This window comes from Polyodon spathula, chromosome 3 (genome assembly GCF_017654505.1).
Source record: "Polyodon spathula isolate WHYD16114869_AA chromosome 3, ASM1765450v1, whole genome shotgun sequence".
NCBI lineage: Eukaryota > Metazoa > Chordata > Actinopteri > Acipenseriformes > Polyodontidae > Polyodon > Polyodon spathula.
In genome coordinates, this window is record NC_054536.1 from 37,763,096 (window position 1) to 37,784,365 (window position 21,270).

General features: G+C 35.2%; 1 protein-coding gene across 2 annotated transcripts in view; it reads left to right on the plus strand.

Moving 5' to 3' along the window:
• The window catches only part of LOC121313060 (aryl hydrocarbon receptor repressor-like), a 95,079-nt gene extending 75,023 nt beyond the window's left edge, over positions 1-20,056 (plus strand). For both annotated transcript variants that reach the window (XM_041245194.1, XM_041245195.1), the window contains exons 5-11: positions 3,222-3,311; positions 6,864-6,999; positions 7,995-8,128; positions 9,636-9,835; positions 13,638-13,735; positions 16,122-16,263; positions 17,491-20,056. In XM_041245194.1, the coding sequence (XP_041101128.1) occupies positions 3,222-3,311; positions 6,864-6,999; positions 7,995-8,128; positions 9,636-9,835; positions 13,638-13,735; positions 16,122-16,263; positions 17,491-18,595 (1,905 nt within the window). In that variant the 3' untranslated portion in view covers positions 18,596-20,056. The remainder of the gene's footprint in view (positions 1-3,221; positions 3,312-6,863; positions 7,000-7,994; positions 8,129-9,635; positions 9,836-13,637; positions 13,736-16,121; positions 16,264-17,490) is intronic.
• The last annotated feature ends 1,214 nt before the right edge of the window (positions 20,057-21,270 follow it).

Genomic DNA, 21,270 nt, shown 5'->3' on the forward strand with positions numbered 1-21,270 from the left:
TGAATACACATTCATTGACTACATATTGAGTACAGCAGTGCATGTAGACGGAGTGGGATTGCAGTGTGGTGAGGAGGAGGAGGGGGGATTGTGGAGCTTTGCATTTCCGCTTAATGAAAAACTGTGAGATTTGCATCGCAACTGAAAATAAGCCACAGATGCTTAAATGCAGTGGTAGTTCTGACAGTAATACTGTACTGTAATGTTATTTTAATTCAAAGGCCATTACATGTAACACCGCACCGCAGTTAAACTAGGCACTCTCACGAGAGGATTGCTTCTCAAGTATACTGTAGTAAAATAGGATTCTGCAGCCTTGAGTAAACACAAGGACTAGTTTTGATTGTTTTAATGTATTGTCCTCAGTGATTGAGAGCCATTGACATTTGTATACTGTATTTAAACTGCTGATGTGCGGAGGCGTGGCCAAGGGCAGTGTAAACAATCAGGCTGGAGTCTTGTTTTGCAGTTTTAAACTGGTGTTGGTTTTATTTTTCTTGCTCTGCAGTGGGGAAACAACTGCTAATAAATCAAACAAAATAAACCTAGCTCTCAGCTGGAGCACTAAGTAAACAATACTTTGTGTGGAACAAACACTAGATCTCTTACTCACGTTTTGTTTTTTTTGTCCCCCCCCCCCCCCTTCTGCTTCCTTATTCCTCTATAGCCCCATCACATAGCTGTCGGCTAAGTCATTTTTATCGAGGTGCCATTAACTTTAACAAGCAGACAGTTAACCGATTGACCATTATCCAAAATTTGTTAAGGAAAAGCAGCTGTAGATTATTTGTGGCCATGCATACATGCGGGAACTTGTGACATCTAGTGATCAACCCATTACACTGCAGAAACAAGCCTTATCAGTCATACTAACATACTGATTCTGCACCACAGTAATCATATCGGTCCGCTTTTAAGAATCAACCACTTATGTGATTCTTATAAACAGAGTCCACTGTGTGTGTGTGTGTGTGTGTGTATATATATATATATATATATATATATATATATATATATATATATATATATATATATACACACACACACACACACACACACACACACTTTTTCACATATCATCAAATTTTATAGTAGTAAAGGAATACATAGTATGTATCATCTATAGTTGTAAAAGGTTGACCTTATAATTATCAGTTAAGTCCTGGTGTCTTTCCGGTATTATTACTTGAATCCCAGGGTTATCATTTTTTTACTGACCATATACAAACTATAGCCATGACCACTATCGGTATATGGTATATTATAGATATTCATATATAATTATATATATATATATATATAAATATATATATATATATATCTGCTACCTCAACTTTAGAATTGTGCTATATGTTATATAATAGTGATTGGATTTCTCTTACATGACTTATAATTATTAAAATTTTTGTAAACTGAGAAATATAATTGTGAAGTATTTTTTTTTCTATGTGCCCAATTCCCTCTGAGCCTCTCCTTCATGACAATGAGTCATGACGGGGGTGGCAGAAGCAAACCCGGAATCACAAACAATTTCAAAACATTCCTTCATGGTGTGAAAGGGTAGAGACATGTGGGTGCTGCTTGAGTAACAGGCAGGAGCTCGAGACGGATGATGAAGTTGATACGCCTGGCAGGCGCACAAGATTTCTTTACATAAACACAGGAACAGCTTGTCATGATAACGCACGGAGGACATACATGGGAATGTACAAAAGGCAAAATAAAAACACTGTACAGAAATGTCAAACAAAAGTTGCCATGAGCACGGCTTGAGCTCATACAACACTACTTACTATACTTTAGTGGGATCTACAATCACTGAACTAATTACTGATTAATAAACAATCCCCGACCCCGATCCTGGATAAAACAAACAATGATCATCCAGTTCAACTCGCTTACTCTTTGGTATCCAATGGCGGCGACGAATTTCAGCTTCCTTACACTCCGATCCCCGTTCACTCTTGTGTTGATTAGAAGATTTTCAGCATGATTTTTTCGTGGTAGCGTAGATGGTCGAAATCCGGGCGCTCAGCCCTGAGGTGTACAAACAGGATCTTTTTATACCCAACGTCTAACGTCCCGCTGGAACACACCAACTTGCTGATTCGGATCGCACAGCTGGCAATCACACACAGCAGGTAGGATCTCTCAAGAGCGTCTGGTACTTCATGAACTGTTTACACACATTTTATACACACAAACCCCTCTCATGCACTCTTCATGCACAGGGCTCCTGTCCTGCAACATATGGCATTTCTGCGAAAGCAGGAATAACACTAAATAAAGTAGACTACAAAGTCAGACCACGTCAACTTTCAAATAAAAAATTAAAACAAAACTGGTCTGGACTGCCTCAGAAATTTAAATTCCAAATGTTATGACTTTTATCAAAATTGCTATGTGCCTTTCATTTAAATACAGTTAATGTGTGGTAATGTGTTATGCAGGGTATTAATTCAGTTCCTGAAATGAATAAATCAAATAAAAAAATATAAACTTCGTATTTAAGAGCAGTACACAAGGTAAAATTGCATTTCTCTTGCCAAATTCATATATTTTTGTGAACTAGTCAGTATTAAGAGATACATAGCTTTAAAGGAGATTATATAGAGCTATGACCAAAAGTTTGTATCACCTACAATTTAAGATTGAGACATACGAATATAATTTAGGTATTTTATTAACATAATGTTAAGAGACTACAAAATTATATATCAAAAGTCTATCGGAATTTCATGTTAGATTTCGAAATGTCACATTTTTCAATTGTTGTCAGTTTTTCATTAAGTATATGGAAAACTACAAAGTGGTATGTAATTCAATATGTTAATGTAACATTATTCATTAATTTTCATTTGTCTTTATGAAGCAAAATTAGTAAATTATATTGGGTGATGCAAAAATTTTGGCCATAGCTGTAGACTGTAAATACGCTTATAAAAGTTTGCCACAGTAGCAAAGTGCAATAAAGCATTGTGAAAGCATGGTAAAGCATGATGTAGGTATGCATTGTACACCACAGCGAGGTATGGTAAAGCATAATAAAAACATGACACACCGTGGTAAACAATGGCAATGCATAGTATACCGATTGGAAAATTATGTGGACAACTGCAAAATTATTGTGCAAATTTACCATGTTAAACTTTTGCAAAGTTATTTCTGCTTAACTGTGTTATATCAAGTGCTGTCACTAACTAAAAACGTGTTTTTTTCAGTCACTGAGTGGGTTTGCGCTGGTGGTGAGCACAGACGGGATGATATTTTATGCCTCCTCCACTATTGTTGACTACCTAGGCTTCCATCAGGTATGTATGAATTGCTTTTTTGAAGTAAATGAAACACACCAGGTAGATATTCATTACAAGGCTCATGTTATACAGTACTGTTATGGCAAACAGGTATAAAGCAAAAAATCATCCAATGGTTGTCAGAATAGTTCGACAACTACTAGAGCATATCCAGGTAAAATGAGTTACAGGGTCCAGTCCTAAAGCTTTGTAAGCACTGTAATCAAAAAATATTCCAATTTAATTAAAAAAAAAAATATGATATGTATATTGCATTAAAATATAATAATTTTGTATAAGATCTTTTGAAGAATTTTTAATTTAGCTATCTATAACATACTGTGGCAGGTGGGGGGTTGTAGTGTGAATGGCACCTCAGACAATGCTGGCTGGTGGGGCATTATGGATATTCTTGCTCTGTTTTGGGGAATCGGAAAAGCATCTTTAGAATGATATTACAGGTTTGCCACTTGGAGTGGGGGTGGACTATATGTGGGGAAGTTATTTTGTAACTATGACAGGATAGCGCTGTGGCTCACAATGTTATTAGCAGGGAGACTCAGAGACAAGAAAAGCTGCACTTGAAGCACCTAGGCAAAGCTTTATTAAACAAAAAGACAGAAATAAACAGGGCACGCGGCAGAAGGTTTTAAAGATTTCATGTTAAGGTTATTGGTTTGAAACTTGAACTAGTCATCTATCATTGTTAATAATTGATAGTGCTATAAGGGCTGATGAAACTAATGGAACATGTTTTCCAAAGTTTTCAACATTTAAAAAAAGAAAAAGGAATTGAGTAGGGTAACGTTTGGACTATTTAACACATAGGGCCCTGTTTTGAAGCAAGTCAAACTTTCAAAAAGAAATCAAATTGTATTTAAATGTACACAACTAGCAAAAAACTACTTATAAAATGTATTTGTAATTAACTATAAATATTCAATGTTAAGATATGTAGTAATAGCTAAATAAACTGTTGCTTATATGTTCAATTGGTAAAGACATTATGGATCTTAATGGCAACATTTGTTCAGATAATTGGTTCCGCTGCAAAAGGTTCTGACATCATCTAATAGTGTACCACTGTGGAAGTAGCTGATTCATGTAGAAATTCCAAAAAAACGGGGGAGGTAACTGTAATGTTTTTTGCATGTACTTGATGACTTGTGACCGTTTAATATATTTATCTCCTGTTGAACTGTTACTTGATTGAGATCATAGGCACCTAACCCATAGAGCACAAGAGAGGTCAAATATAAATTTTTCCACTCTACTTTTTTTGCTCCGTGTGAACACTCTATTATTCTATGTTTTGTTATGGTTTTACCTATAAACAGTTTAAAATGTAAAAAAAAAGACGCCATAAGTCAAAAATGAAAAAAAAATAAAATAAATAAAAACCCACAATAAAATGGCCCCTACACGAACAGTGGTTTGACCCATCATAGTCTGTTCTGCACCATTTACAACAGCTAAAGTTAGCAGTGGTGTGACTGCAACAGAAGACGCTGGGCAGTTTGGATACTACAAAAAAATTATTAACTAAGTATAGGCTAGGATATTTAAATGTTATGTATAAAATAATATATAAATATGCGTAGCAATTTTCCTGCACAGCTTGAGTTGGCATGTTATCAAAGTTCTTGTACTTTGTTGGTTCCCAACATCTCAATGGTCAATTGTGAATATACTGCATGCGATAGCTAGAGTGTGGATCATAGAAATGCCAGGACTGCTAATTGTAACCTGCCTGGGAATTGTCAGACACACGTGACCAATAAGTCTGGGATTGCAATAAAAAAATGTAGACTATCACCCCACCCCTTGTGAGTCTTTGACTTTTTTCAGTACAATAATCTTTTTTTCATGAACATTTTGCTACCCAAAGTACAGTATTAAGTAGAATTATGTCAGTGACACACATGTGGCCAACTTGCCTTTTCAAAGCCAAACAGATACTGTGTTTTTTTTTTTTTTTTTTTTTTTTAGATGGCTATCACAAGAAAGCAGAGAAAATGTGCAGAAACACTGATTTGCTTTGATCTGATTTATTACTGTGTAATTATCCTTTGAAGAACTAGATACTCCAGCCAGGAAAAATATTGCCTATTCTTTTTTTTTATAAGGGGATTGCACACTATAGTCACTTGATATGTGTACTGATGTAAATCTGGGCTGGTTTCAGTATTGGTGGCAGTGCCATGTGTTTGGTTCTAGGATTGTTTTACCAGGCAAATGTTCAAATCCTTGCGTGCCTCTGATCTGGAAATTATGGGGAGGTTAAATATTTTAGAAGGAATCTGTCATTCATGACAGAAAGCATGGCTAGAGCTGGAAAGAAATAGGAAATATAAACCATGGACTTGTTGCAGGATTTTTCAGCAGGCTGGGAAGCAGCATTCTGGCTCTGTGTCACGCAACAAATGACAAACAAGGCTGAATGAATTCCCTTTGACTGCAAAGAAACTTTTGATTACAAGCTGTATAAAAGTTGGAATTTAAGACTGCTATATTGGGGGATGAGTGAATGTGTAATTTCTTGAACAGTCGTGACAAGAGAAAACTTAAAGTGAAAAATCACATACGTAAATTACTTTTGTAAAATGACATATTTACAGTATACATTATTAGTAGTAGTCGTAGTAGTCACACTAGTGTAGTAGTATACTGTACTAACTTTTGAATATACTAACTTTGATATATTTTTAGTGAAGGACTATATTTCACTATATAGTTCCTGAAGACATTTTTTGTTTTTTGCTCTACTTGCTTCCTCAGAATATGAACTAAACTATGAGCAAAATGTTTACTTTCGAGTATGGCTATCTTCTAGTTTATTTGCAATGTGCAAAAGGACAGAGTTCAGCAGTTGTTCACATGGATGTTTAGCAAGTGAACCAGACTCGGTTTGTTTGCCAATCGGACTGAGACCACCTATGTATGTGGACTCAGTACGGTTTGTTTCCTAAACGGACTTTGTTGTTCACATTTCACACCAAACATAACGAACCATACTGAGTACAGACCAAACCCTCTAAATGGACCCAGTCTGACACATTCTTACAATGTGATTACATTGTTATTCATACAATGTAATCTGAAGTTCTACCAACTTTGCCTCTTCTATACATATTTAACTAGGAATATCTATTTTAAAAATAGAGAACCTTGAAATTTGGACAGTATAATAAATTATAGCAGATGGACTGCTTTGTATTACAAGGTTTGAAACTACCAAAAGTCTAGTTTCTTAGTTTATTTAAATACATCAATGTGTAAGCGTTGTTAGATTTTTTTTTTCCTTTTAACAAAAATAAGTTTGCTAAATTTGTGACTGCATTAAAGAGGCATCTCGATTCAAGACATTTCTCTTGTTAAATTGTATTGAAAAATATAATATATGTTATGTTAATTTACTAAATTTCATTTGTCTGTTAAATGAGATGCATTGGCAGCTGTTTAACTGGAAGTAACATTTAGATTACAGCTACAATGGACATCGTTAATAAAGGGGTTACTGGGTCAAGCCATCATGCATTATTTAATTCTCTCCCCTAATGGCTCTTGCAGACTGATGTGATGCACCAGAATGTGTTCGATTATATCCATGTGGATGATCGGCAGGAGTTTCGCAGACAGCTTCACTGGTCCATGAATCCACCTCAGCAGGTGGCCAGCCAGGAGCACCATTTAACAGCAGGAACTGGTGTGTATATAATTAACAGCAACAGAATCAGAGGTAGTCAGAGGAATTGGAACACAAGACTTACAGCTTGCAAGTCGAATGTCAGTTTTAAAGTAGAAAAATGGTGGGAGAAATGCTTTGCTTAAAAATGTTAAGCATGTCAGGTTTTAAAACTGCAGTGACCCACATTCATATTCTGTGTCATCCTACAATGTAATTGTTGAGTGATAGTTTACTGCATTGTTCCAATGTGTATCTATCTATGCACTTTACAGGCATTGCTGTTTTCTTTTATCCATGTATCAAAAACATTCAATTATAACGATTACACCTTCTTTCAACTTAAGCTTTGAAAGATAACAACCTTAACTTTTGCCATACATATTTGTAGCTTTTACCTCTAAATTGCATAGCTTTTTTATCGTTGCATAAGAGTTAAAAGCCTGCCACTTTAAAAAGCTAATAAACGTTATTCCATTAAAGCAGTTTTCAATCGGTGATATGTAACAGTTCATCATATTTCTAAGTAGCACAGAGTCTGTTTATTGTCATGTCTTGTTATGTCAGTGCCTTGTTCATAACCTGCACTGAATTGCCCTGCATAACTCCCCTTTGTACACATAACAATTACTTGCAAGGATATACTTGGACTGCACTATATCCCACTATAGAAATCATTCACGCTTTACACAGAATTGCATGCTACTATTTTTGTATGTAATATTTATGTGACTCCTACATAGTTTTTGGGATTGCTGTTCACTGCAAGCCCTACTACTGGAAGTTTCAAAAAGGGAAACAACTGAGGTCATTATATACATAAACTTTATAAGGCTTAATCCTTGTTAACCCTTATCCTCCTACCTTAATGGGTAGCAGTAATGAAGTTCACACCAAACTGTTGAACCACAACAGCCAATTCAGGACAATCAAAAGGACCAGGACTCATTAAGTGACATTATTAAAGCAGGTATAATGTGGTCTATATACATAACGCTATCCTGGTTTCTCTGTAGGGGAAGAATTCATCCTGAGCAGTTTGTTTAATGCCCAGGAATTGGATGGCGTTCCACCAGAGTGCTCTTCCTTTCTGAAGCGCTGCTTTATCAGCAGAGTCCGTTGCCTCCTTGACAGCACCTCTGGGTTTCTGGTAAGCATCTGAGTCATAGAATCTCCACATACACTTACTGAACGCTAGTCTATTTAACTACTAAATTCAAACTTGTGACATTTATTGTTGCATACTACTTGACTGCCTTGTGTACTTTTGTCATTATTTCTCTCTCATTATAGAAGTTGCAAAAAACAATTCCTCCGGGTTTTAATGTTTGGAGTACAGTTGGAGTACAGTTGCTGCTATACATTTTTTTGATTTGATAGATTTAAAGATAATATTGTACAGTTTGAAGATATCAGTAAAAGTACATTCCATCTCAATTGACCAAAGTATTTTAATTAATTGTCTTAAACCGTTTGTATAGAATTGAAGTTTCGAGTGCCAAGGTATCAAACTTGAGAAATATTTAATAAATGGACACAGACAAAGAACCTCTTACAGGTAACTAATTCTCATTAGAGACCGTCTTAAACTTCAATTGTGTTTTTTGTCCGTTTCAAGAGAGGGGTAGTAAAGTTATCAATGCCAGTAAAATCTTGCCTTATAGTAGCAATTTGAGTTTAGGCACATCGCTTACAGCCATGTTACAGAATATTGAAGTGTAATTGCTTGAATAGGGAAAAAAAAACCTTCATAAAACCCCCTACTAAGTAAATAGACCGTAAATATGTCATATTTAATTTCTGCCTACGGTAAATCAGAGAGATTTGGTTTATTTCTAACAGACTGATTAGGTAATTTATGAAGAGTACAAAATACTTAGCCAGGTTTCTTCAATGGTACAAACCTTCATTTTGTTCAGAAAGCTTTTGCATGGTTTAGCAGCTTTAAAAACAGATTTATAGTGTGTTTCTTTCTCCGCCTGCATTGTCAGCCAAAGTGGTTTGGATTTAGAAATGGAAAACCATAGAGCAAATGATTTCATATCACATGTAAAGTAATAATAGTTAACTGTGCTTGAGAGTCCAGCCTCATCTTTTTATGGCTAGAGAGTTCATAAAAGTTCTAAACAAGGTGTTTTTCTTTCTTTAATGGCACATGTAAAAAGAATAAAAGGACATAGATGAAATACATACCGGTAATAAAAATATATACTTCAGTAATATTTAGAATATTTACTAAATGCACAAATCAGTAAATACCTTTTTTTTTTTTTTTTGCATAATTATTCTTTAATATATGGAATGTAAAGAAAATGTGGATATAATATGGTGTCATAGCCAGTTACATTGTAAGAGCTCACTGTTCATCCATAACTTAAGGTATAAACTCACTAGTGTAATACAATATAATGAAAAACAATGGTTCACAAGTAGAAAACAAACAAAATACCTACACATACAGTAGTATGTCATCCAAAACAAACTTGATTCTAAGGTAAGAGTTGTTATTGTATGTTTTACCTTTTTACACAATGATATGCAAGTTGTGGAAAATATAGAGATGTACAACAAAGTTATTTGGCCACCAGCCTACTCTATGGAAAATACAGACAAGGTTTTGTGTTAAATGTTAAAATGCTTATTTTTGCCTGTCATAGACTATGCAGTTTCAAGGTAGACTGAAATTTCTTTATGGACAAAAGAAGAGGACAACATCTGGAGCCATGCTACCCCCACAGCTAGCATTATTCTGTGTTGCAGTGCCGGTCTTGCTGCCCGCCATCACAGAGATGAAAATGAAAAGCATGATAATGAGGACCAAACAAAAAGCAGGTGCTATTGACACATTGGAAAACAAGTAAGTAAAAATGTCTACCAGATACAAGACTGCACTTATTTTTTAATTTTTTTTAAATAGAGAATTTATTGTTCATTTATAATGAGAGACAATGACACAGGCTACACCACCATGCACCATTATAGCTTTCTGGCACCTCAGTCTCTGCCATTCATTACTGAGCCTCTCTGAAAGAGATGCTTTATGCCATCTACATTTTTAGAACATTTAATTACCTTTTTAACATTATATCATGTGTGTTGTGTACAATTATCTTTATAAAATGCTGCTATAGTTTGTAACCTTAGGAAATAATGATATAAGTAGAAACAACCATAGAGAATCATACAGAACACATACAATAGATCATATAGATATATATTTTTTTTTAAATACCTGCGAAGGTCCATCCTTTCATTAAGAATTGGTGTACCACATTGATGGTGAAGTTGATTTCTGACAGTTTATTTATCTTTCTAGTCTGCTCAAATTTTTTTTTTGTTATTAATAGTGGCATGAACTTTTTGACTCACCCTTCCATTCTGCATAAGGTCATGTACCTGATGCAGACGTTTGATTTGAATTCTGTGTTTAGGATGTGGCTACTTACTTTATAAAGGTGCGTGGATATTCTAAAAAACACAGATCAGGATGGAAGGAAACAGCTGTCAGAAATCCTTAACTGGCAGCAAAACAACTTAATTAAAATTGCAGACATAGCACATTACTGTGGAATCATCAAAACAAATCAGGAAACAAAAGTTATTCTGTTGAGTTCTCACATTGCATGCAGTATGACGTTGCAATGCAGTGGAAAGACAGCATAGATAACCCAGCTTTGAGATGCGTCTTTGGTTCATAAAACCTGTATGGATGCTTGAACTCAATGGGACATTAAACCCTATGAGGCATTTTACCCTATCACACAGCTGCAGTGGTAATGAAATGGAATTTGAACTAGTTTAATACCTCTCTCTCGAATTTTTCCAGTGTTTTTTAAGTATTATCCTTTGATTGTATTATGATGCGTTTTATATCCTTGTAATCGTTATTTTGTGTAGAGAATGAAACTGAAATTCATATGCTTCTCTAATGAATGTAATTAAAGTTATATTGAATAGGATGTTAAATAAATGATAAATGTATAATCCTTTGATAACGAAAGGTGGATACATTGCATTTCTAACACACCCTTTTTGTGTGACACGCAACTGTCTATCAAATACTGTGAACCAATGGAAGGACCAACAAGGACTTATTTACAGTACAAGGGAACACCTATACATTATATTATTTAAACTCAAAACAAGGATTTTCTTTCTCTGTGGAATCACGTTCTCTAGATTTGCTCTTGCTCGCTGGATTCGTTTTTTCTTTAATACATCTTATCGCTCTTAACTCATCAAACTCCGAAGTTCTTCAACGAAGATGCAATGATGTAATCTTCAATGCTGTCTCAGAGAAGATGGGCTCCCTCCGGAATGATGAAAGCTTTTGCCTACAGCCTTCACAGAAATACTGCACTGCGCTGCTGCACAACTAACATTGTTTTAAACATCGCACCAACAGAATAAGTATCAAACTTATATTGTGTGTTTACAAGTAACTGAACTGAAGCCATGCTATTTAAATTGTCACAATATGTAATGTGAATCTATTCAACTAGATGCTGAACAGTGTACATGCGTACTTAGCCACTTGGAAGCTGGCGCATGTATAAGTAATGCGTGACTGAACCAAACAATACATGATGAACTACTAAAGACTGCTTCACTAATGCAAAACTCTATGACCAGAGAGCACATCAAGGATTAATTATGGACATTTAACAATACATTACTTTTCCTTGAATGTTTTATTTTGTTTCTTCTTTATACATATGTTTTTAACTAAGTAAGAAGCAACCTTTATTCTTCTTCCTTTGAGACTATGAATAAATGTAATAATAATTTGGATTATTAGGTTTCTTTTTGTCTTATAACAAATACACATCTGTGATTGATTTGAAATACTTAAACATACATAATATTAATTGTTAATCTTTTCCTCATGAATCTAGGGATAATTAAGCCAGAATCCCTAGTATTTTTTGAGGTATTGTGATTATTATGGTTAATAATTACATTATGAGCTATAATGGGTATTTTCTTTAATGGTAATTGTCGAGGACACAGTTGTGACATAAATCCTAGATATACAGCATAAATATGCACGACAATGTTGCACCATAGGACATTATATGGGTTGCTGGATGTGTTTCATTGTAACCATTACCCTATCTGCACTTTCAAATGTCGTGGTCAAGGCAATTTTTGAATAGAGCATATATGGGTTCAGATGTGTGTTCCATATTAACTATGACACTGTCTGCACTATAAATTAGTTATAAATAATATTAATATAAACCTTTGTACATTTAATATATATATATATATATACTTTGCATACGTATGTTCTACATACGTATGCAAAACGAATTTAACCGTATTGGCATAAATCTCTTTTTCTGAAAAATAAAACGTGTTTAGGTTATTTTGGACGGTTATGGCTGCGAAACTACGCTCCTTTTTTTTTTTTTTTCTCACAAACAAATCTGAATGTTGGTCATGAGGGGAGTATGTGCACCAAGGTTCAGATCTCTGCTGCAAATGCTTTCGGAGAAGATTTTTGAAAATTGGCCAAATTTATTGAAAAATCCAATATGGCTGCCACACCATGTGACCTATGACCTTCTTTTTGGGTCTGACACAACTTCCCATTGGCCTCTACCACTATACCAAGTTTCGGGACTTTCCATGCAACAGTGTTGATTTTACAGACATTTGAACATTTTTGCGGAATAATAATAATAATAATAATAATAATAATAATAATAATAATAATAATAATAAATAACAACTAGAAGTTGCAAGTATCTTGACGGCTTCCAAGGCATTCTTGTTCCTATCTGTGTTCCATAGTAACCATGACCGTACCTGCACTTTCTAGGCAGTTATAAGCCACTTTTGCATTTGACCTTAACGAGAGGTCAAAGGTCACAGTCAAAGACTTTTTTTGCTAGAGCATATATGGGTTCTTATGTGTTCCATAAGAAACATTACCCTATCTGCACTTTCTAAGGATTTACAAGCTAGTTTTGCATTTGACCTTTTTTTTTTTTGCACAGTGAATACACAGAGGGGCGTACTAACAAAGCGTTTTCAAAACTGATTTGCTGGTAGGATGGGGACAATAAATCAGATGCTAGTTAACATGAGCAGGAAAAGAAGAGCATGCCCGCAGCTTGTCTGTGGCAGAAATACTGTAAATAGCCAGGCAGTGCGTTCAGCGCATTTTCGTTGACAGACTTAAATAATGTTGTTAACTATGCACGTTACAAAAATGTGATTATTGAACCGATTATGCAGTATTTATATTCATGTATATAATGAGGAATGGAATCAAAAAATAGATTTTTTTATTTAATTGTAGCATCCCTAGTACACACCAATGATTGTACCCATAATTGGAGAGAAAAGCATCTGTTCTGCTTCCAGCCACGTTTAGTGAGTCTGTGACTATCGTTTTCTACGATTATTGAATAATTAAAAAATGTTAACGATACAATTATCATGAATATTTGTGATCACGATATATCGTACTATCGAAGTACGAAGCAATGCGTTATTTTCCAGATACATTTATTCACTTTCAAAATATTTTTTTTTGTTTTAATATTATAACCTACCAAGTGAATGCTGTCCAATGCATATGACTGGCTAATGCTTTATCATTGTTTAAACCTGGTTCGTCACCGTTTACTTATGTTATGTTATATTTGCAGAGCCAAAGGAGGTGAAGTAGCTGAATCACAGTGTAAAAATGGATACCACTACGTCAAATTTGCTGATATGATGCATAAGGCTGAAACCCATCTGAAAGGTAAGTAATTTGGAATTATATTGAACAAAAATATAAACGCAACATGTAAAGTGTTGGTCCCATGTTTCATGAGCTAAAATAAAAGATCACAGAAATTTTCCATACGCACAAAAAGCTTATTTCTCTCAAAATTTGTGCACAAATTTGTTTACATCCCTGTTAGTGAGCATTTCTCCTTTGCCAAGATGATCCATCCACCTGACAGGTGTGGCATATCAAGAAGCTGATTAAACAGAATGATCATTACACAGTTGCACCTTGTGCTGGGGACAATAAAAGGCCACTCTAAAATGTGCAGTTTTGTCACACAACACAATGCCACAGATGTCTCAAGTTTTGAGGGAGCATGCAATTGGCATGCTGACTGCAGGAATGTCCACAAGAGCTGTTGCCAGAGAATTGAATGTTCATTTCTCTACCATAAACCTCCTACAACGTTGAACTGGCTTTCAACTGGCTTCACAACCGCAGACCATGTGTAACCACGCCAGCCCAGGACCTCTACATCCAGCTTCTTCCCCTGTGGGATCATCTGAGACCAGCCACTCAGACAGCTGATGAAACGGTTTCCACAACCGAAAAATTTCTGCACAAACTGTCAGAAACCGTCTCAGGGAAGCTCATCTGCGTGCTTGTCGTCCTCACCAGGGTCTTAACCGACTTCAGTGGGCAAATGCTCAACTTCGAGTGTGCTCTTCACGGATGAATCACTATTTTGTGGTACTACAAAGAACATACTTGTGTTAAACACTGAGTTTGCAGACTTTTGTTTGGTGAAATCTATAAACGTGATGTGCGGATCTACTGTTAACTTTAGACTATTACCATTACAATTTAAATGTATACAAAAATATACCATACTTTGTTTCATGGAACTCTTTCACAGGAACCACAAACCGACAGCTTGAAATGTAATTGTCCAACCATAAAACGCTATTTCTTAAACATCATTTTTGAAATGTCTTACTTTTATATTCCTTGAAGAGAGCGTTAACGGCTGGATAATGCAATGATGTACCGAAAAATGTTAAAACTGGATTGTTTTGTTAACATGTTTAGGGGGTGAATGAATGGTACAAGTGTACACATTTTTTTGTAATGTACCAATGCCCACTGCATATCTGTAATCTATTTAATAAAGTCCAGTACAGACACCTGCAATCCTCCAGACCTGTATGCCAGCTTTTGCAATAGGTACTGTAGCAGTGTGCGTTCTTATAAAGACAACAGGTGATGCAGTGGTAAAACAGCTGCTTTTTAAACCCGTTGACGGTCCATTTAAATGTTGCTCTGTGATAGGATTTGAATCACCTACTATGGAAATAGGCTAGAAACACTGTGGCTTTACTGAATGGGCAGTAATATTGCAAAGAAGACTTCAATAGTAAGTAGTAGGTCTGCTTCAGAGTCAAAACTGATTTACAAAAAAGGATATATGCTAAATATATAGTACATACATGCAGCGCTCCATTGGACTGAATCATTATAATAGGCTACATATATTTTTTTTTTCTTAGAGACCCTACTCTGCTATTTTGCTTTGCTAAATGTTAAAGTACATTTTTTTCAGCATTTATATGCCAAATGTATTTTTTATTAAAACGATAACATTTTAGCATTTCCCAACTTCAATTAAAATAGAATGACGCTGTGATAGGATAGCCAAAGTGAGGAGACTCAGAGACAGAAAGTGCAGCAAATAAAATACTTTTAATTAAACAATAATTACCAGCCAAAAAGGCACAATGGCCAAATAAACAGAACAAACACTGTTAACAATAAATTCTAAACACAAAATACTCTCACACACGTCTTCTCACTCTTACAACACTCACCAACTAACACTCCCAAGCACTCCCTTTTATACAGGTGCTGCAGCTAATTGGGCAATTCGCACCTCATCACCTGCAGCACCTTTCACACATTCCTCACACAAACTCATTCACTCAGATCCACACAGCAGACTCACCTCCACTCTAAGCACCACAAAAACACAAAGACAGGCTGCACCTTGTCACAGACGCCCACTTCAGGCCACAGACAAGTTTGCTGTAAAACCTCCTAAAAATGATATTACAAAGGTACGCCAAGAACATACTAATACCTTTTGTTTCATTGTAAACAGAGCCAGAGAAGCCCTTATTGAATTGTGATGAAACTTGGTTTTGGAAATCTGTAGCACTAGTTCTCTGTGCATACAATGGATTTAGGTCAATAGGGATATACCACCATGAATGAAAGTCTGACATGCTTGTTCCATTTAAACAGCAAATATGTGGACATTTTCATTTTCAGTTATTTTACAAATTGATCAAAATAATGACATTAGAAAAGTACAAAAAAAGTGTCTGTAGCAGTCTAAACCTTTGCTTTTCCTTGGTGACAGTGATGAATAATGGAGAAAATGGAGTTCCTGTCTTTAGAGTGCTTACGAATGAAGATCAATGGAATTGGGTGCAGGCTGATGCTCAGCTTGTGTACAGAAACGGATGCCCGGAATATGTCATTGTCACACAGCAGGCTATGAAGTATGTACATGCTTATGCTTTTTTTCTTGCCATCAATGAAAACTAATCTTAATGACTAGAGCTAGAATGCAAAATTGCAAAAACTGTTTGTATAGCCCATAAATGTATGTTCCTATTTGCAGCTAACTTATTCTGAGGCCCATAAAACAGCACGGCAGTGGTTCTTAACGATCTGCTCAAATAGGCTTGTCAATTTTCAGAGATCCAAAGGGACCATGATAAACTACCTGCAGTAAACTGAGTGTCACCAATTAAATGATGGGTGGGACCTTGTTTATAAAAAAAAAAAAAACATACTGGTACTGTTGAAGTAATTAATAAAACAAACCAAAAAATTACCTTTGAATTGGATATTAAACATTACTTAACATTTACTACAGTGAAAAGTTATTTGCATGCATGAGCTTCTGCGGCTGAACAAAGAGCATTTGGAAAACCTCATGGCTAATTTAATATAAAGTGGGATCTTAAGCGCACTACAACTGCCAGTTAAGCATCATATTCTGCAAATCTACAGATAAGGTACCTTATACAAGCAACCTGAGATTAATAATAAACTCAAATATTATTTTGGCAATAAAACTACTTTAATTATCAATCTTATCAGAGGTTAGTTATATATCGTCATTTGAAATATTATGATTTATTTTAAAATGTTGACACATACTGCATCATGAGAATACATGCAACGCTATTTACAATCCATATGCCAGTCTTTAACTATTTATTTGGCAGGAAGCTGAGTGAGTTCACTGCGGAAGTTGAGTCTAGTTTCTTAACGAGAGTATTGTACTGTCTACAAGAATGCAGGTATATAAAGAAAAATACATCTACCGCCAATCTTTGGGCAAAAAAAATGCTAGGTTGTTTAACAATAACAAATGCAATCAGTCAGTATGCGATTGCAGCGTAATACAAAAATACATCAGGGTAAAAGGATATAGACCTAATGTTACTTTATAGTTTATGGATTTTATAAATGTTTATTATTAGTAATCTAAACTGAGGCATTTACAGTTTTAAAGGTTACAGCCTATTTTGGACTTATACGTTTTTGCCTTTAGCTTATTTATGGACTCCTTTATCAACATCACTGAAGAAAACATGATGTTGGGAAGAGAACTCCAATGGAGCATGTTCTAGTGATATTTGACTGCAATTCTTTATGTATCAATTTTTAAGTTAGAAGTAAAAAAAAACATTTATTAATTAATTTATTTCTTACAGAGAGAAAGAAGATACAGAAAACCTGAAGACGGAAGCCAGTAGTAGTGGAATGAATGAAAATGATGAGGTGCATTTGTTAAACTGCTCCAGTGACACGTCTGGGCAACAAATGCATTGCAATCACTGGACAAAGGAAGGGATTAAACATAAGCTCGAACTGAACAAAAATGAAGGTTGTTATTCCCAAGAGAAGCCATTAAATTTCTGTAAATCCTCTTTAGGTGGAGAAAAAGCGCCTAATTTAGATAACCCTTGGGCAGTAAGATCACCCATAGGGGCGCAGCTGATAAGGACTGGTCAAAATATGAATAACCTTTCAACTAAACCTTCTCATTATGGGAAGCCAGGCATTTATAAAATGTCTCAAAGCTGCCACCATTTCAGGAATGACACACATATCCCCAAACTTTACAGCACTTCACAAAATTCAGAAATGGACAACTTCATGGCAGATGGTATGAAATCGGAAAGCACATATGTATCACATGTGGGATGTTACAACAACAGGATGTTTCCTGAAACTCCAATCAAAGTCGAACAGGAATCAGATTCTGAAAATGGCTGTGACATTTACAGAATCTCCCAAAGCAGGACTTGGATGTGTAAGGAAGAAGTGGAGAAAAGGTTTGGGATTGGCTATTCTGAAGGAATTCCATTGAAAACGGAAGCAGACTATTATGAGCAACACTCTCCCTGTCAGAAAAATAAACATAACATGGGGATGTCTTTTAATGGGCACTACCAAGATACCTCCTCTGGAAGCAGACCTTTAAAATGTGTGCTTCACAAAGATTTTACCCAGTTTAGCCCACAAAGGTTACCTCATTTGGAGAACTTGTCCAGTAATCCCAGCACAAACTGTTTGGCTAGCCCTGCATATGGGCACAATTCAATAGAACACAAAGGGTTTGGTCAGCAGGAGTACAAACTAGCCTACGAGTTCAAAAGTCACAACTTGATCCATGCAATCAAGCGTGAGCCAATAGATTCTCCCCCATGGTCTGATATCAATCAAGAGGTCACACAGACACCTCTGCAACGAAATGTCATGCCAAACTGCATTATGAATTCAGCGGCACACAAATCTAATCCTTTTTCCTATTAGCAGTACAGGTACAACAAAAAACACAGATCTGCCTGTGCACCTGCATTGCTCAGGGTGAAGAAAGTATCATACGTGAAATGGGAGATTTTAGAATATGTTCCACTCATATTTAATAACTTCAAATTATATTTAATTACTATGGTTAATGCAAATAAGATATGTGTTTTAAAAGCACTTTTCATAAAATAATAATACAATTATTTTAGAGTCCCTGATCTTTGTGTTTTCTGATGTGTTGTGTGTGTATATAGCTTGCCAAGTTGCAGCATAAGCATAATAGGCTATAGTAATTAATAGTCACATGTAGTATACAAATGTTTTATATCTGTTTGAGAAATAGGATGGTGAAGCACTATGATTTTGCTTATGGTATTGAAATATAAATGCAAAGAAAAGTGGAAAGTAACACTGGCAGTCTATACCCTCCACAATGAGTTTAATATGTATTGTATAAATTAGTTGTTATTGTGCTTTTTTGTAATAAGATGCTAAATACATATTTTTCAACATAATGACTTCTGCCTTTTAGTGGTTTGAAATAAGTAAGCAATAATGACCTAATGCAGAGTTCAATGTTCCAATTCATTAACTATAATTTAATGTTGGAGTATTCCCTACATTTAGTTCAACTACAAATATAACGGAAATTGCTGTCAACAATTCTTTAATACTTCCTAACAGTATTTCATTATTGATTTTGAGTTAGAATTTCACTATTCTCATGTCATTTTTGTAGTGCTGGATTTCAGATTAACACTTTTTATCATGAAAAGTACCCTTACGTGTGTGTTTTTCATAACATTATGCAAATAAAGGCAGAAATGAAGATGTCTGGGTTATGATTAATTATTGTGCTAATATTGGTTTATGCATGTGGAACATAAGAGTTTGGCTTGAGTGTGTAATGAGAAAACCATGGTATAAACCTGTCATATTTTATTATATAAAGGCTCTGTTTTAATGGTATAAAAGTACAAAAAAACATGCATAAAGTTTTTAGATGCTGCAATAAAACACTGCAATAATACTGAAATAAAACAATTTTGCTACATTTCAAGTTTAAAGCAGCATTACAGGAATGTGATATTTATAGTAATCATTACAACATATTTTTCGATTGCATTGCTTAATATTTTTTACAACATAGAATGCTACCACTTCTGTGTGCCATCAGTCTATTCAAATTTTTGTTTAAGTGTTTTACAACCAATTCATTATTGATAGTCTTACAGAAAACACTTTGATGATTTCGTTCCCAGACCATGGAGTTGCCTGCACAGCACACGGTAATGCTGTTAATGGACATTATCACTAGCAGCCCCAGTGGTATCCTGGTACTATCACTGCCTGCAAAGTAAACAATGAAAATGATTAATTTCTATAAAGACTGTATTAATTATAAAGCATGTCTCCACACAAACACAAAGGCTGAGAAACTCCAGGGATGTGCATTTTGGTACATTTTTATGAACGTTTTAAACTCTATGTATTTTAGTAGTTTAAAAAAAAATATCTGTAAATATACACAGTAAACACAGACACTTTTTTCTTTGTTAAATATACTAACAGTAGACTGTTCGCATGACAACGAGACAAGATTCCAAGCACTGTTTGTTGCCTTCATCTACGTGTGTTTTAATATTTTTCTGCCTTCCAATAATAACATCGGCATGTCTTTTAAAGGCAAGAGCCTCTCACTCAGTGTGTATAGTTTAATAAATATCTTCATGGCTAATGACTAATTGTTTTTTTTTTTTGGGGGGGGGGGTTGTTTTGCTTTTTTTTTCCATAAATAGGCATAGGGTTTGAAGGAAAACTTTTATTCTGCATTTTCATACATTATGACACTTGATTGCTTCTTGTTAATTTGTAAAGAAAGAAAGAAAGAAAGAAAGAAATGGCATGGACATCCAGACAGTCTGAAACAGGATACCCTTGATGGAAATTTAAAACAGTTTCTAAAAGAGGAAAAAGACAACATTAAGAGGAAGAGGAACGCTTTCTGAGGAACTGTAATAAGAGTCATTTTTCAGTTGCACAGATGTTCATGTATTCTTTATCCTACATTTCACATTTTTATATGTTTGATTTAGTTCACAGATTTTTCTGCTGACATGATGTGAGGACTGCCTTTGTCTATATTAAACATAAACTAAAATATCTTATTGGTCAGAATAAAATTAAATAAGGTCTCTCAATTCAATGTCGGGATCATGACTTGTATGGGTATGGTGAGAGGTGATTATGGACTATGTAGGTTCGTTTAATGAAACTCAAAGATGATCAGAGACAATCAATCACACCAATCGTTGCATCAAAGGTTTATTGCAGTGGTCATCAAACAACAGAGCGCTCCGGAGAATAACAGTCACTTCATCAGTAACTAGTGTATTCTACCCGGGTAAAGCATGTACATGGGTTATATAGTTTTTACATAAAATCCCTTACTCCTATCAGGATTTAGCACGCAGCAAACAATTCATTAGTACCTGCCTCCTAAATTATCTCTTTACCCTTCGTTCAATCAATCAGTAAAGGCTTTGGGGCTCAATTGTCCCCTCCCTGTGCGTTTGTTATGTCCATTTCAGAAACTAGTTAATACTGGTTTTTATGATTAAGTAAGCATTGCACATTCTTATTTAACTTCCCTATGCCCCGGACATCTGGCCCAACCT